At 39.2% G+C, this 17059-nt stretch overlaps 1 protein-coding gene across 12 annotated transcripts in view; it reads left to right on the top strand.

Annotated features, from left to right (window-relative positions):
* IFT88 (intraflagellar transport 88) overlaps positions 1 to 17059 on the top strand; it is a 128510-nt gene that overhangs the window by 98239 nt on the left and 13212 nt on the right. For all 12 annotated transcript variants that reach the window (XM_063619014.1, XM_055245281.2, XM_055245280.2 and 9 more), the window contains 3 exons: positions 1381 to 1446; positions 8515 to 8621; positions 16236 to 16302. In XM_063619014.1, coding sequence (XP_063475084.1) covers positions 1381 to 1446; positions 8515 to 8621; positions 16236 to 16302 — 240 coding nt within the window. The remainder of the gene's footprint in view (positions 1 to 1380; positions 1447 to 8514; positions 8622 to 16235; positions 16303 to 17059) is intronic.

The raw sequence follows: 17059 nt of genomic DNA, 5'->3' as shown, positions 1-17059 counted from the left end.
ATCCCTCTTGTAGAGAGAGGCCCAGAGAGATTTATAACTCATTTGCTAAGATTTCAGGAAAGATCTTTGACCCAAATTCATTTTTCCTATTTTTTGCTGCTACATGAAGCTAAATTATTTTGTTATAAAATAAATTGCTTTCTATAAACTTTTTAATGTTTAAAAAACTGTAAAGGCCAGTCACAGTGGCTCACACCTGTAATTCCAGCACTTTAGGAGGCTGAGGCGGGCAGATCACGAGGTCAAGAGATCGAGACCATCCTGGCCAACATGGTGAAACCCTATCTCTACTAAAAATACAAAAATTGGCTGGGCGTGGTGGTGCACGCCTGTAGTCCCAGCTACTCGGGAGGCTGAGGCAGGAGAATCGCTTGAACCCGGGAGGCGAAGGTTGGAGGTTGCAGTGAGCTGAGATTGCACCACTGCACTCACTCCAGCCTGGCGACAGAGCAAGACTCCATCTCAAAAATATATATATAACATAAAAACGTTTATTTATTTATTCATTCATTCATTCATTTATTTTGAGGCAGAGTTTTACTCTGTCACCCAGGCTGGGCTGCAGTGGCACTAAGCTCACTGCAACTTCCACCGCCTGGCTTCAAGTGATTCTCCTGTATCAGCCTCCCCAGTAGCTGGGATTATAGGCGTGTGCCACCATGGCCAGTTAATTTTTGTATTTTTAGTAGAGAAGGGTTTTCACCATGTTGCCCAGGCTGGTCTCAAACTCCTGGCCTCAAGTGGTCCACCCACCTTAGCCTCCCAAAGTGCTGGGATTAAAGGAGTGAGCTACCACGCCCAGCCCAAAAAAACTATAAAAACATCTTAAATATTTTCCAACTAAATGAATGACATTGACATTACTATAAGTATATAACTTATTTTTAAATTTGTCAGTTCATCTGGAATAATCTTTTTTAGAAAATTGAATGGATCTTAATTTTTGCCAGTAAAATATTTAAAGTGAACCAGGCTCAGTGTGCATCTATAGTCCCAGCTACTCTGGAGGCTAAGACCAGGAGGATTGTTTCAGCTCAGGAGTTTATAGGCTGTAGTGCATAATGATTGTGCCTGTGAATAGCCACTGTACTCCAGCCTGGGCAACAGAGTGAGACTTCGTCTCTTTTAAAAAAAAAAAAAAAAAAAAAGGAAGAAGCTAAATTTCAGCTATCACCCATTTACTTCTGCTTTAACCTTTATTTCAAATTTATTTTATCTATACGTTTTTCTTCTAAAAGTTATATTAAGTGGTATATAAAACATGAAACCTTTCTATTAAACCATTAAATAGCCAGTATATCAGTTAAAATTAATATTTTTCAGAATCCTGTTAGTTTCTATAATTTGCTAATGTTATATTTTTCTCTTGTTTGTTTATAGGTAACTACCAAAAAGCATTAGATACTTATAAAGATACTCACAGAAAATTTCCAGAAAATGTCGAATGTAAGTGGCATTACATAATGTAACTTTGAAGTGATAAGTTCTCATATTTTATGTTCTAATATATAATTATATTTGCTACAGTAATTGTATACGTAAATACCAACCTATAATTTGTGATACATATTTTAAATATTTTTATAGGATCAGAAAATTTGACTATGCAAGAACATATTTTTATATAACTAATTTTTGATGGATTTAAATATACCACAGAATTTTCTTTAATACTAAAAAAATGCATATTTCAGAGTTCTATAGAATTTTAAGAAAGCATTTTGGCCTATGGTTGATTTTTCAAAGTTTGTAAACCTGTGGTATTTTATAGGAAAGACATTTTTAACTGTCCATTTTAGTAAACAACTTTTAAAGGTTGAGAAAATAATTTTAGGGTTTATAAAAATAGAACAATAAGAATCTTGCTGATATAATAGCAAATAATTTTTTTTTTAGACAGTCTTGCTCTGTTGCCCAGGCTAGAGTGCAGTGGTGTGATCTCGGCTCACCACAACCTCCACCTCCCAAGTTCAAGTGATTCTCCTGCCTCAGCCTCCCTAGTAGCTGGGACTCTAGGCGCGCACCACCATGCCTGGCTAATTTTTGTATTTTTAGTAGAGACAGGTTTTACTATGTTGGCCGGGCTGGTCTCAAACTCCTGACCTCATGATCTGCCCACCTTGACTTCCCAAAGTGCTGGGATTACAGGCGTGAGCCACTGCGCCTGGCCGCAAATAATTTTTAATGTTACTTCAGTTTTAAAACATTATGTTAATATGCTGCTTACTCAGTTGTAAAGTTATCTTTGTAGAAGATATTCATTTATTTACTATCTTGTTGCACAGTGGATTGATGCAACTTACAGTAATAATGTGAAGTAGTATGGCAGTAACAACAGAATCAAGAAAAACATAAAGTAAGCATATTCATGTGCCACATGTTCTCACTAAACTATAAATTTGTCCTTGAATGGCCTTGCAGCCAAAGGAAAGATAAAAGTTACAAGCAGTTGTATAATTTTTACTGTTTTATGTGGAAATATAAAGCAATTTATTGGGAAGAAGTATCTCTTTAACTCTTAATTCACTTCTGTTTAGACATTGAGAGATACAGTAGATAAAATCATTGAAAGACACAGTAGATACTTTCTTAAATAACATCCCTGTAGCAAATAAAATAATATGCTGGAAACGACCATGTTAGAATTTGTTCTTCAAGGCTGGGCACGGTGGCTCATGCCTGTAATCCCAGCACTTTGGGAGGCTGAGGTGGGCAGATCACCTGCGGTCAGGAGTTGAAGACCAGCCTGGCCAATAGAGCAAGTTTCTGTCTCTAAATAAATAAATAAATAAATAAATAAATAAATAAATTTGTTCTTCAATGACAATGAACACAAAACAACGCATTACAATGTAGTAAAAACAAATCTTTTCTGAGCCAAGTTTTCTGTTGGCCAAGGATTAGATGTACGACGTGTTTCTTCATTCATATAGTTCTCCATTTGGCTTTCTAGAAAAGCTCAACAGCAGTTAGCTCAGTTATGGTCTTTGGTAGGAGTGTAGGAGCAGGGTGTTCTCTAATGCTGATTAGAAGTAGACTCATTAACTTAACAGCAGTAGTTTTCACAAATGCCAGTCAGGAAATAGGCTACATGGGAATTCTAGAATTTTTTTTTTTTTTTGGGATGGAGTTTTCTTCTTGTCACCTAGGCTGGAGTGCAGTGGTGCCATCTTGGCTCACTGCAACCTCTGCCTCCTGGGTTCAAAAGATTCTCCTGCTTCAGTGTCCCTAGTAGCTGGGATTACAGGCGCACACCACCATGCCCAGCTAATTTTTGTTTTTAGTAGAGACGGGGGCTGTACGGCTCTACTAAAAACAAAAATCACTCTTCAAGCGATTCTCTCGCTTCAGCCTCCCAAATTGCTAGGATTGCAGGTGTCAGCCACCATGCCTGGCCTAGAACTTTTTTAAAGTACAAATTTCTAGCCCTACCTAGAAAGATTTTCATTGAGATTTACGGTGGACACAGGCATCTGTTTTTTCCTATTTCTTTTTAAAGAACTTTCTATGTGATTCTTAATCTCAGTCACATTAGAGAACTAGTGCTTTAGAGATTAAGTGAGAGATAGCAGTAATAACTTTTCTTGAAAGTGGAGCAACCCAAAAGTCTGCTAGGCAAGAGTTTCTCAGCCTTGGCACCTCTGACATTTGGGATTGTGCAATTCCACATTGTAGGAGGCCATCCAGGGGGTTATGGAATGTTTGGCAAAATCCCTGGCCTCTGTCCAGTAGATTAGCTAGTAGCTCTCTCACCCCTAGATATGAAAACCAGAAATGTCTCTAGACATTGCCAGTGTCCCTTTGGGGGTGCAAAATTGATGCCAGTTGAGAACTCTTGAAGTAACCACAGCACCTCTGCACTGGGCCGGAAAAGGGAATGTCTTCAAGGAAGGCCAGATTTTTTTCTTTAGAGTATGAGTCACTCTAAGAATCAAATGAATGATTGTCTATGCCATAGGGGGTGTCTAAGATAACTTTGGCCTATTTAATTTTCAAAACAAATGTAATCAATAGTCTACCTTAACTGTAGTCGTAGAAAAAACATTTACACCCGTGGAATGTGCTGTTTTAAGAAGAGTAGTTTTCTGGATAAAACTAGCAGGATAATTTAGTTTTAAAATATATTCTTCACCAAAAATTGACCTGCTTTACAGAATTACAGATGATATACTAAATTTCAGAGAACATCCACCAAAAATAATGATTTTTACTTTACATTAAATGTTTCTGACTGTACGTGATGGCTCATGTCTGTAATCTCTACACTTTGGGACACTGAGGCCGGAGGATTGCTTGAGCCCAGGAATTCAAGACCAGCCTGGGAAACATAGCAAGACCTCATCTCTTCTAAATATGAAAAAAATATCAGGGCATGGTGGCATGCATCTATAGTTCCAGCTGCTTGGGAGGCTGAGACAGAAGGATCACTTGAACCCAGGAGTTCCAAACTGTAGTGAGCGGTGATTGTGCCAGTGCACTCCAGCCTGGGCATCTCTAAATCTCTAAAAAAAAAAAAAAAAAAAAAATTCCTAAGCCAATCTTTATTTGCAGAAAGTACAAATTACCTTATGAGTTATTAATATAAATGTATATGCAAATACAATTTACATAATAATGTGTGACATTTTAAGTTACTTTATACTGTTAACTTTTACAATACTTTATGGTCTTTTTTTTTTTTTTTTTGAGACAGAGTCTCACTCTGTCACCCAGGCTAGAGTGCAGTGGTGTGATCTCAGCTCACTGCAACTTCTGCTGTCCAGGTTCAAGTGATTCTCCTGCCTCAGCTTCCCGAGTAGCTGGGATTACAGGTGCCTGCCACCATGCCCAGCTAATCTTTGTAGTTTTAGTAGGGATGGGGTTTCACCATCTTGGCCAGGCTGGTCTTGAACTCCTGACCTCATGATCTACCTGCCTCAGGCTCCCAAAGTGCTGGGATTACAGGCGTGAGCCACCACACCTGGTCTACTTTAATGGTCTTAAATTGCTTGTATATTTACAAATTACTGTGGAGTGGAGTGACTATTCTGTTCCAGACATTGTTCTAGCACTGTGGATGTAGCAGAAAACAAAACAGACCAAAATCCTTGATGTCATGGAACTTGTTTCTAGTGGGAAGAGAAAAGACAATAAACAAATAATGTCAGTAGTTATAAGTGCTATGAAAGAAAAGCAGGTAAGGAGATAGAGAATATGGGAGGGGCTGGTATTTGAGACAGGGTTGTCATGGAACGGCTTTCTGTTAAATTAGCATTTGAGCAGAGACCTGAAAGAATAGACAGAAGCAAGCCATGACGATGTGGAAGTCAGTGTGGTCGAAGCACAATGGACGATGTGATGGGGAGAGAGAGGCAGAGTGGGTGGGCCAGGACCTGTGGATCTTCACAGGCCTTAGGTCAGGGCTTCAAATTATATTTTTGGGGAGATGATGAGCCATTGGAGGATTTTGTGTGGAAGAATAATACAATTTGACATATGTTTTCAAAAGGTTCTAAGGTGTGATTAACTCAAGCTTCTGTACCTGAGGTTCAAATCAAAAGATTGTTTTGGCTGCTATATGGAGAATAAGCTGGGGTGGGCAGTACCTAAATGCAAAATCACAGTATTCACTTGGACTAATGAGATAGCAGTGGAGGTGGGCAAGATGGATTCTGAATATGTATCAAAGGTATCATCAGTGCCAGCACTTGCTGGGCATTTAGATGTGAGACATGAGGGAGAGGATGTCAAGGGTGATTGCACAAATATAGTTCTGGGAGCTGGAAGGATGGAGCTGCCATCCACTGAGGAAGAAGCAGCTTTTGGAGGGAAAAATCAAAACCTTTTTTTAGATATGTTGTGTTTGAGCTACCTCTTCGATGTCCAAGAGGATGTGTTAAATAGGCACTTAGGGAGAAGTTGGGGGCCATCTTCATATAAATTTATTTCAGTGTGTTTAGCACATATTTTTGTGTTCTGTTATTATATATATTATCAGTAATACTTTTGAAAAAATGGAGTGTTCACTAGCTTTAAGACTTTCCTGTTTCTTTATCCATTCATTTGTTCCCCAAAACTTTTACCAACTATTTTTTATGTGCTGGGGATACAACAGATATATCAATTTGATTTCTGCCTCCTAGGACTCACAAATAGTTAACTGATATGGGATAATAAATGAGATAACTGAAAAATGTGCAAAGTGCTGTCAAAATACAGAGGAGCTCTTAACTCTGCCCAAACTAGGGGACGATTGACGTAATTAGGTTTTACAGAGGAAGTAACATTTGAAGTGGCCTTGAAGGGTACGGAGGGTTTTACCAGGAAGGAAAGGCAGGAACAGGCACGCAGGTAGACAGTAGCATTAGTAAGGGCAGAGTTAGAGGGATGCAGAATCTATTTCAAAAGGTAGTCTATTGTGGAAAATGTAGCAGATTGAACATGTGTTTTCTTATACTACAAACCAAAAAAAGACAGTTTATAAAAATTATAAATGCGGCTGGGCGCAGTGGCACACGCCTGTAATCCCAGCACTTTGGGAGGCCGAGACAGGCGAATCATGAGGCCAGGAGTTAAGACCAGCCTGACCAACATGATGAAACCCTTGTCTCTAGTAAAAATACAAAAAATTAGCTGGGCGTAGTGGTGGGCACCTGTGATCCCAGCTACTCGGGAGGCTGAGGCAGGAGAATCGCTTGAACCCAGGAGGCAGAGGTTTTAGTGAGCTGAGATCGCGCCAGTGTGCTCCAGCCTAGGTGACAGAGCAAGACTCCATCTTAAAAAAAAAAAAATTATAAATGTACAAAAACAAAGAGATAATTTTAGGAATGTTTTCTGCTTAGCAGATTAGAAGAACTGCAGAGGTACGTAGGTAGTGGAGAAGTCAGCAGAAGCAAAACAATTCTTGATATAGAACCCCAGGAAATCCTAGGAATTGGAGGCATCAGAAAATGAGAGGGGTGCTGGCTGCTTCTGAAAACAGGAGGGTTGGCTGCAAGTCTGGATGAGACACAGCTAGATTTTCAAATGCCCTACCTAAATCGTACAGCAGGAATTTAGGCAGAATGCAATGATGATGTTGGTGGATGATGTCGGGAGATGTATTTGAAGGATATTTAATAGAGCCAGAATGATTAATTCTGGGACGAAGCTTCCAGAAGAAGGATCAGGCAGCAATATTTGCTGTTCTGCAGCCTCTGCTGGTGATACCCAGGTAAACAGGGTCTGGAGTAGACCTCCAGCAAACTCTAACAGACCTGCAGCTGAGGGGCTTGTCTGTTAGAAGGAAAACAAAAAACAGAAAGGAATAGCATCAACATCAACAAAAAGGACACCCACAAAAAAAAAAGCCTACCAACCAAAAAAAGTCTAGGACCGGACAGATTCACAGCTGAATTCTACCAGAGGTACAAAGAGGAGCTGATACCATTCCTTCTGAAACTATTCCAATCAGTAGAAAAAGAGGGAATCCTCCCTAACTCATTTTATGAGGCCAGCACCATCCTGATACCAAAGCCTGGCAGAGACACAACAAAAAAAGAGAATTTTAGGCCAATATCCCTGATGAACATCGATGTCTCTGGATGGATGAGTAATGAGTAACTTTTATTTTTTATTTTTTACCTTTGTATGTTTTACAAATTCTCTATAATGACCTGCATTGCAGTTGTATTGAAGGAAAATATTATTTTTAAATGAGATAATAAAAATATTTTAAAGTAATTTAGACCACAAATGGCAAAGGCCATTCTTACAAATGTAAAGACAAAATTATTGTGTTTTTTAGCATCTACGCATGTTTTTAAAATGTTGCTAATTTTAGAAACACAAGCTTGAATGAAAAAGCAAATTCCAGGAGACTGTATATAGAACAATACCATTTTTATAAGACCCAATAGCAAGCAGAACTAAACAATATGTCATCTGGTGATATGTGTAAAGTGATCGAAGATTTTGTTGTTGTTATTGTATATAAGACATGATGAACACAAAACTTTTTATTGTGATTATTTTATATATATTTGATGTCAACTGTAAGACCAGCCACTGTAAAATACATTTTTTATCTTCCTAGTGCTTTGCACATAGTGTGAATAATACTTATTTTAAAAATGAATTTACTGACAGTAATAACATTTATTAGTAATGATTATTATATGTATAAACTGTCTACACTTTTTAGCCTAGTCTCTCTTTTAGCTCTTTATATGTGTTTATGAAACTGCTATAGAACATTAACAAATGTTACATTTGCCTTCTAAGTTCTCTGCCGGCAGTGTCCTGTGCCATGTTCCTTCTAGGTTCTGGCAGCGTGAGGACAGGACACATGGAGAGAGACCCTTTAAACCTCCTTTCAAGGAAGTCAGTTCTCCCTGGTCCAGAGATTGCAAAGTGTAATTATTTTTCAGGAGAAAAATACTGTTTGTAAGCATCATTCCTACCTGTATCCCAAAAGACTGAGTTCATTGGTTTATTGAGCTTTTAACAAATATACTGTGCCTATATTCTTTCCTAAATGTATATTTTACAATTTAGGTCTGCGTTTCTTGGTTCGTCTCTGCACAGATCTTGGATTAAAAGATGCTCAAGAATATGCCATAAAACTGAAGAGGTTGGAAAAAATGAAAGAAATAAGGGAACAGGTATCTCATATGGGCCCAAAACTGCTGTCTGTTAATTTTTAGAATGTCAGCCTTCTATAGCTCAAATGTGTGATGTTAGGAGCTTCTATAAGAAAACAGTTGAAATTTTTTCCTGCCCTGACATAATAGGAGGAATAACTAAAACTCTAGTTTGAGGATAAAATTCTGGCAAAAGTGGATTCCCAGGGAGAGGAAGTGCAATAGATTTCATATTATCTTAGTGGATAGCTACTAACAGACAAATAATTATAATTTTCCACAACATGAAATAGCTTACAGGTTAATTTGAAGACATAATTTTAATTGGAAAGTCCTGTGGACCATGAGAGACAGTTACTTCTCTGCAACAATGGAATCTGTGAGTGTGTGCTTTAACAAGTTTTCTAGGTGATTTTTATTGTCGCCGAAGTTTGAGAAGCACTCAGGCTTTATGCTCCTGGAGGGTTACCTTGATCAAATAGCAACTCAGGATATAGAAGCTAATTTAAGAGGTGAAAAAGTAGTCATAAAATATATCAGGCAGTGGATTTTCTTAAATTATTTTAAAATGGAAAAATATTTGTATAAACTGAAGAGAGGAAGATAAACCAATTCAGGTTTATGTGGGTCAGGGTAATTTCTCTTGCTGAGCCCCTAACTCCTGTTTTAAAATGTTAAAACTAGAAGTTTCATCTAAAATGATTTTTCAGAGAAATTAGTCCTCTTTCTGGAACTATTATGGAAAGGAAGACTGTTCTCTTTTTTGTGCTTGGGGGATCCACATTTTTGGGTAAGAAGAAAACTTTGTACATTGTACTATTCATTAGTGCCAGCAAGAAGCAATTGTGGCACTGGGTTGTTGGTCAGGCAAGACAGACTCACTCTCAGCCGTCCATTCCTGAACACTGCGAGCCCCGCAGTGGTGTGGACCAGCCCCTGGAAACTGCAAGCCATGTAGCAGTGCTGTTTTTTAAAAGATGTTTTGCTTTTCTGCTTCACTGAACATGAAAAACATTAGCAGACAAAGAGGTCTGTCAAAGCAAGAGTGTATGTTTGGAATAGAGCAAAATGGGAAGAGCAGGGCTTGAGGAATGAATATTTTAAATATGAAAAAGGAAGACAAAAACAGCCAAAACACCAAAGAAGGTTGGAGAATAAAGGTAAACTATTAAGAAAAAGAAAATAAAGAAATAATAGAGGCTGGGCACGGTGGCTCACTCCTGTAAACCCAGCACTTTGGAAGGCCAAGGTGGGCGGATCATGAGGTCAGGAGACCCAGACCATCCTGGCTAACACGCTGAAACTCCATCTCTACTAAAAATACAAAAAATTAGCCAGGCATGGTGGCGGGCTCCTGTAGTCCCAGCTACTCAGGAGGCTGAGGCAGGAGAATGGCGTGAACCCGGGAGGCGGAGCTTGCAGTGAACTGAGATCGTGCCACTGCACTCCAGCCTGGGCAACAGAGCGAGAATCCGTCTCAAAAAAAAAAAAAAAAAAAAAAGACAAAATACAGAATATTTTCATTGCTAGTCTAAAGATAAAAATATATTCAATTTTTAAATCAAATTTCTAAATTTTCAGAGTATTCAAATAGAGAAATGCTGTTTCAATATTTGCCAGTTTTCCCCCAAAGTAATCAGGAAACAATGCCAAGAAATGATTTCTTTTGGCCAGATTGACAAAATAGCATGTGACATTCAAAATTAATAAATCATTGGTACATATACCCAAATTTCCAGTTATTACCAAAATACAATGAAAATAAACGTATAGTCGAGTTGAGCAGAAACTCTTTTGGTTATATTTCTTAAAAGGAGAGAGATCCAGTATTAAGTTCCCATATTTAGCTTTAAAATTAACCAAACTAAAAAATGCAATTTAAAAAAAATTTTATATGTGTAATAATGGCTATAAGAATGTCTTGTACAATTTATATATTATTGACAAAAGTCAGCAAAACTACTGAACAGAATATATCCTTAGTACAAAACTGGTGGTGATTTGCGTGTTGATTACATTTTCTAGGGTAAGATCACCAGTCATTTCTTTAAGGCCATTGATTTCAGATACTCTCATACGTTGTCCTGTGTTAGCCTCTCTGTTGATTCGCTCAGAAAACATTGATTATGATCTGCCATGCATATGGAGGACACAGTGAGGCACAAGAGTTGGCCCTGGTGCCTGAGGCACTTGAGGCAGAGCTGTGGGACTGAGAGGGGAGGGTCTTCGTTCAGAGAGGAGGTACTCAGAAGCAGTTCCCAGAGGGGCTTGTGTTTGGAGTGGGCATGATTGGACACTTGGAGTTTGGGGTGGAGAGAAAAAAATGTGGGCAGAGGTCTGAGGACAGGAAGTTAAGGCCACGTTTATGGGTCCTTTGGAATTGAAGCCACTAAGGAATGTTTTTAATTTTGTTTTCTCTTGAATTTACAGTCGGCCAATCTTCTTAAGAACCCTTAACTACATAACAAGTAACTGCTCCTTGTTCCATAGGACAGAAGCCCAATTCTTAGGAAGTAAAAGCGTAGTATGGTGGACAGAACCCCGTACTTTTTTCCTGACATGACCATTGGTCAACCGTGTGATCTGGAATGGATGTTTACCTTTCTGGACTTCATTCTTACCAGCTGTAAAATGAGTTCTAGCTTTGAACTTCTCAAACTATCTGTGGTGAAATTATTTTTTGCCAGTCTGTCACTGACATTACTAGAAAAATGATCCTGCACTTGGATGTCAGCAGGGTCCGACATCCAGCAACATTTTGATGCTGTGCAAGTTTGTAAGCACTTGCCCTCTGTTCATCTCATTGAGGACAGGTGGCAGTTTGTGGGCCATCAGTGGTTTCCAGACCCCACTCTGGGTGGCCTGTCCTGGATGACCCATAGGACCCACCAGCTCATAATGGTTCTTCCAGTCCCCAGAAGAGTAGCATGCGAGTTTATGGTCACAGATTCATAATAAAGAGGAGGTTTAAAGGGAAAAAATGTTTATTTTCTCTCTTCCAGCATTTATTCACTTAATTTGTTCAGTTATTTTATTTGTGGCTACTTTGCTCCTCTATTCTGTGCCTTCTCTCATTTTTTTCCAAAGTGGGAATGACTTAATATTTTTTCCAGATTAGGAATCCCATCTTTTTTCCATATTATGAAAACAATAAATGTTCTTTTAAAAATGCAGGAAAATTGCTTTTGTAAATAATTTTTAATCCAAATAAAAATGTATAAAGAAAAAAGTGAAAATCACCTATCCCACCACTTAGGCATCACTGTTATCATTCCCCTTTCCCAGGCATTTTTACAAATATGTACAAACACACATCAACACATATATTTTAATGGGACTTTTTTTAAAACAAAAATGAGATTTTTACAAAAAATACTGTTTTATAACCTCTCCCACCCACTTCGCAAAATAACACGGACCATTTCCCATGTCAGTAAATACAGATTTCCGTCACTTTGTGCTCCATATTTTGTTACATGGCTGTTTCTTGCACATCTTAGCGTTGATGTGGTAAGAATCATTTATGGCAATCATTGTTTAAATGCTTCCTCTCTTATCTACCATGAGGCCTTACCTCACATCCACTCCAAAGTGATAAGAATTTCTGTGAACTTTATGAAGTGTTAAAACTCCGGAAGGATGAGGGGAATAATTCTGAAAAGTGTGTCTCCTACTTGAGCCCCATATACCATATGATGAGAATGTCGTCTTCACTATGTTTAACAAGTGTTTACTGTGCTCCTAAAATGTACCCATGCCTGTGCTAGATCTGAGGTGGGTTGCATGTCAGATGAGTCTGTGTGAGACAGGACCCTCGGGCCCCTGAGAGTGTGTGGTGTCATGGCAGGAATTCCCTGTCCAGTGTCCCTGAGAAGCAGCAGTGCCCACAGCCCGGGGTGTTCCCCATGGAGTTGGGGAGCTTAAGCTGCAGGCCCTCATTTGCATTGCCTCTGTCTAATAAATTTTTATTTTTGCATTCATTTCATTTTCACGGTTTTTTTGTTTTGTTTTTGTTTTCTTTTTTGTATTTTTTTTTTAGTAGAGACAGGGTTTCACCATGTTGGTCAGGCTGGTCTTGAACTCCTGACCTTGTGATCTGCCCACCTCGGCCTCCCAGAGTGCTGGGATTACAGGCGTGAGTTTCCCCCAAACTGTATAAGCTTCTGGCCCCACACATTCTGGATCTGCCCCACTGTCACCATTCTTTATCCGTCCAGCCAAAGAACAATGTACTTTATCTATACGTGATCTTTATTTCCTCACTTCCCAGGTGCTCTTCAAATCAGTCTAACCTTGACTGCTTCCATTCACACAGCTAAAACTACCCTAAGATTAGTCACATAGCAGTCAATATGATGGGCACTCTAACTTTCCATCTGCCTGACTTAGCAGCAGCTCTGTATATGTGGCGTTTGTGACACACCCCTCCTGGCTTCCTTCAGTTCCTTTGGACTGCACTGAGGCCACTTTTACCTCCATCACACTCTTAAAGGGCAAGGTCAGCTTAGTGGGCCAGCCCTGGAATACCCGGTGGGGCATCACAGAATCTGTCCTCTTGCCTGGTGGGATTGCTGTCTGCAGCAGCTCTGTCTCTTGGGTGTTTACTTTGCGTCTCCAAAGGAAGCACTTAGATCATGCCTGAAAACACTACCGAGCAGAGCTCTGTTGTGTGAATGGTATGAGAGATGTGCAGTTAACTGAGTCTTGACAGTTGAGATTTCTTTTTTTTTTCTTACATAATAGGCACATTCTTAGAGAGTTCTTTGAACTTAGAACTTTATCAATCTAAGGTTTTGATAAATGTTTTGGTTTTACTTTTGAAGTTGCCTTCTCTGTAACTTCCACAAGAAATCCTTGCTACAGCTATTACAATGGTTAGTACGCAAGACTCATTATGATGGAGTTCACTGATTCTCAACTGCAAATAGGCATTCAGTTGGAAAAGAACACCACATTCTCTGTGCACAGGAGGATGATGAAGGAGAAAGACAAACCGGTAGAGTGGGACCCTGAGCATAGTGAGAGCACATGGAGCCAGCCTCGACCAGGGGACACACAGGGGGTCTCCTGAGGAGATGAGGGAGGAGGAAATAGCTGAAAAGATGAGGGAGGGCAGGCAGACAGAGAGTAGCCGACCCATCCATGCAGGGTCCATGCCAGCTGGCATATCCAAGGAGATTCTGTTTTCCTTTTATTCTCTAAGCAGGCGGGACAGTCAGTTCCAAAAGTGATGAGGACAAAAAGTGGTGTCTACGAGAAGTGAGATGGCCTGCATGGGGCACAGGGGAGGACCTAAGTGAGCAGTGGGGAGCCCTGAGGCTTGCCTGGTTTTTGTACTGATGGAGCTGTTTCCCCAGCACAGTGTCCTGGGAGTAGGAGAGGAAAAAGGGAAGTCACTGAACCAACCGAGGCTTAGGTTTCTCTTGGTGAGTGAAGCAGAAAGACGAGAAGAAGGCAAGGACCATAGTTCCAATGTGGCATCACGGCACGTGGTAGGCCTTGATTCTAGGCTGGACAGATAGTAGGAATTTTTTTTTTTTTTTTTTTTTTTGAGACGGAGTCTTGCTCTGTCACCCAGGCTGGAGTGCAGTGGCGCATCTCGGCTCACTGCAAGCTCCGCCTCCCAGGTTCACGCCATTCTCCTGCCTCAGCCTCCCGAGTAGCTGGGACTACAGGCGCCCGCCAACACGCCCGGCTAATTTTCTTGTATTTTTAGTAGAGACAGGGTTTCACCGTGTTAGCCAGGATGGTCTCGATCTCCTGACCTTGTGATCCGCCCGCCTCGGCCTCCCAAAGTGCTGGGATTACAGGCTTGAGCCACCGCACCCGGCCGATAGTAGGAATTTAAAGAGGTTAAAAAGAGAAGAGCGATGAGAGCCAGAGGACTGGAAAATTCTAGATGAGTGCAGGGAATAGGTGTCAGGCAATAGTGTAGTGATTATGGAAGTGCTTACTTACCTTCGCTTATCCTGTTCTGAACCTCTGGTCACTTAAACAGGATTCAAGTTTTCACATGTGGTTTTAAAAACTGTCAAGTATGTGGACATTTATCTTGATGAATTTATTTTCAGTGTTTTTTTTTTTTTTTTTTTTTTTTTTTTTTTTTTTTTTTGGAGACAGAGTCCCTCTCTCTATCACCCAGGCTGGCATACATACAATGATGTGATCTCGGCTCACTGCAACCCCCACCTCCCAGATTCAAGCGATTCTTCTGCCTCAGCCTCCAGAGTAGCTGAGATTACAGGTGCCTGCCACCACACCCGGCTGATTTTTGTATTTTTAGTAGAGACAGGGTTTTGCCATGTTGACCAGGCTGGTCTTGAACTCCTGACCTCAGGTAATCCACCTGCCTCAGCCTCCCAAAGTGCTGGGATTACAGGCGTGAGCCACCACACCTGGCCTATTTTCAGCAGTTAGAGGTCTTTTTGGTATGCATCCATGTGTGGATGGATGAAAATCAAGTTTTGAAATAAAGTCAGATTATGGATGTTTAAATTCTTACTTTGCTACATCTTTTTAAGATTTTCTTTCATCTATGAAGACAAGGAGAAAGTGATATTTCAAGGGAAGTGCTTTTCCTTTTAATGGAAAAAAAATTGGATATGTTTATGTGACATTTGGAAGTCCTGAGTTTTAAGAGAGTATTTCATCTTACAGAAATGAGTTGAATTATTGAAAAGAATTTCTTTCTTCCTAGCAAACCACAGACAATAACTTTATCCATGACCTGATAATTTATAAATATTTGGGAAGTTGTCAGGGTTAAGGAGTTAAATAATTTGTCCTTTGAATTAAATATGAAATTATGTTTATATTTTATGTTTATATTATTGAAGATTAAATAAAATACCCACCCATGTTAAGAAGTTTAATTCAATTATAAATATAAAAAGCCATCTGTCTCTGTTCACTAATCATCCTATAGCTGTGTAAATGAACCATTATACATATGAAAATTTGATAGTGTGACTTGAGGCAGATTCAATGTTAATACAAAAATTCTAATACTTAGGCAAAACAGAACCATAAAATGTAGAAAGAAACCTAACAATGCAACAGTGTGGAGATACTTCTTAGGCTTTGAAGGCGGGTCTGTATCTAAGAAAGTAGACTGTTGGACAGATCTTAGGTCTTTTGTGAGGTTTTAATCATACTTTTATTTTATAAATTGAATTTCAAAACAGCTTACCTTTTTTTTTTTTTTTTTACCCTCAAATAGTTCAGGTCCAACCATTGTATATGAGGACTAAAGGCAAGAAATGGCCCTTTTGTAGATGCTCTTCCCCTCCTCACCCATCCCTCCCTCAAACTAAAGATCATGTTTAAGCCCTGAACGTTCACATCAACAAAATACTATTTGGTTTTGAGTTGTTTGTGTAAGCCAAGGTTACGCTGCACTTTTGAATTAAAGTGCTATCCGAGTTTTTTCAAGAGCCTTGGAGGGGAAGGCTTGAACCCTCCACTTACAAAACAACTCAGGCTTTTTTTTTTTTTTTCTATAGAATCAACTATCAGGTATGATGGGTTAGTCCTAAGGGTAATATAGTAATGTTAATTTTAAAATCCACCTTTATCTATATTCAGCTTTGAAGGAATATCACTTATTCTTTTAAACTTGTCTTCTCATTGCTCTAGCGCATAAAGTCAGGCAGAGATGGCAGTGGGGGCTCCCATGGCAAAAGAGAAGGAAGTGCTAGCAGTGGTAAGTATTTTCTCTTTCCCTGAAAAACTTGGTTTCCACATTTCTAGTATGTGGGCTTCTAGAAACATCTCGCAATAATCTAAAGTGTTCTTATGTGTCTGTCGGTTTGTTTTATACACAGTAAAACTTCACATTAATTAACTTGGTAAGCAGTCAGTTTGATATGTAAATGAGTATTTGTAAATGCTAGCAGATTTTCTTAAATAACCATGCTTGTTTTTGCTAATTGATTAATAAACAAGTTTTTCATTTATTAATCTCTCAGTTTGGACAGATTATCATAGATGGGCGTACTTAAGAGGTTTTGCAATGTTACATTTTTAAAATTTCCATTTGAAGGAAGTGCCATGAGAAGTAGGATGGTCTTATAGAATGCTGACAGCCCTAAATCTTTAGTCTGACTTTCAGTGTAGAATTAGTGACAAGCTAGGAATTAGGAGACATAGTGTGAGTCCCAGTCTTGATCGTGATGATGTATATATGTCTTCGGACCAACCACATAAATGCTATAGGCTTTTGGTGATTTCTGAAGTTCTTTGCATCTCTAAAATTCTTTTACTCCTTGTGACATCATTACATAATAAGACATTTTATTGAGTTATCCATCCCTTCTTCCCATCAACAATCTACCTTCTTTCTCTACTTCAGGCAGGCAGTGTAAGTTAAACTTAGTACATATTTGGTGATTTTAAAGAAGCTAATTTTAAAAATAAATGTCAAATTGGGGTCTATAAATATACCTACATTCTCTCCTATC

This window comes from Symphalangus syndactylus, chromosome 15 (genome assembly GCF_028878055.3).
Source record: "Symphalangus syndactylus isolate Jambi chromosome 15, NHGRI_mSymSyn1-v2.1_pri, whole genome shotgun sequence".
NCBI classification, from domain to species: Eukaryota; Metazoa; Chordata; class Mammalia; order Primates; family Hylobatidae; genus Symphalangus; species Symphalangus syndactylus.
This window is presented reverse-complemented; position numbering and strand designations above follow the sequence as displayed.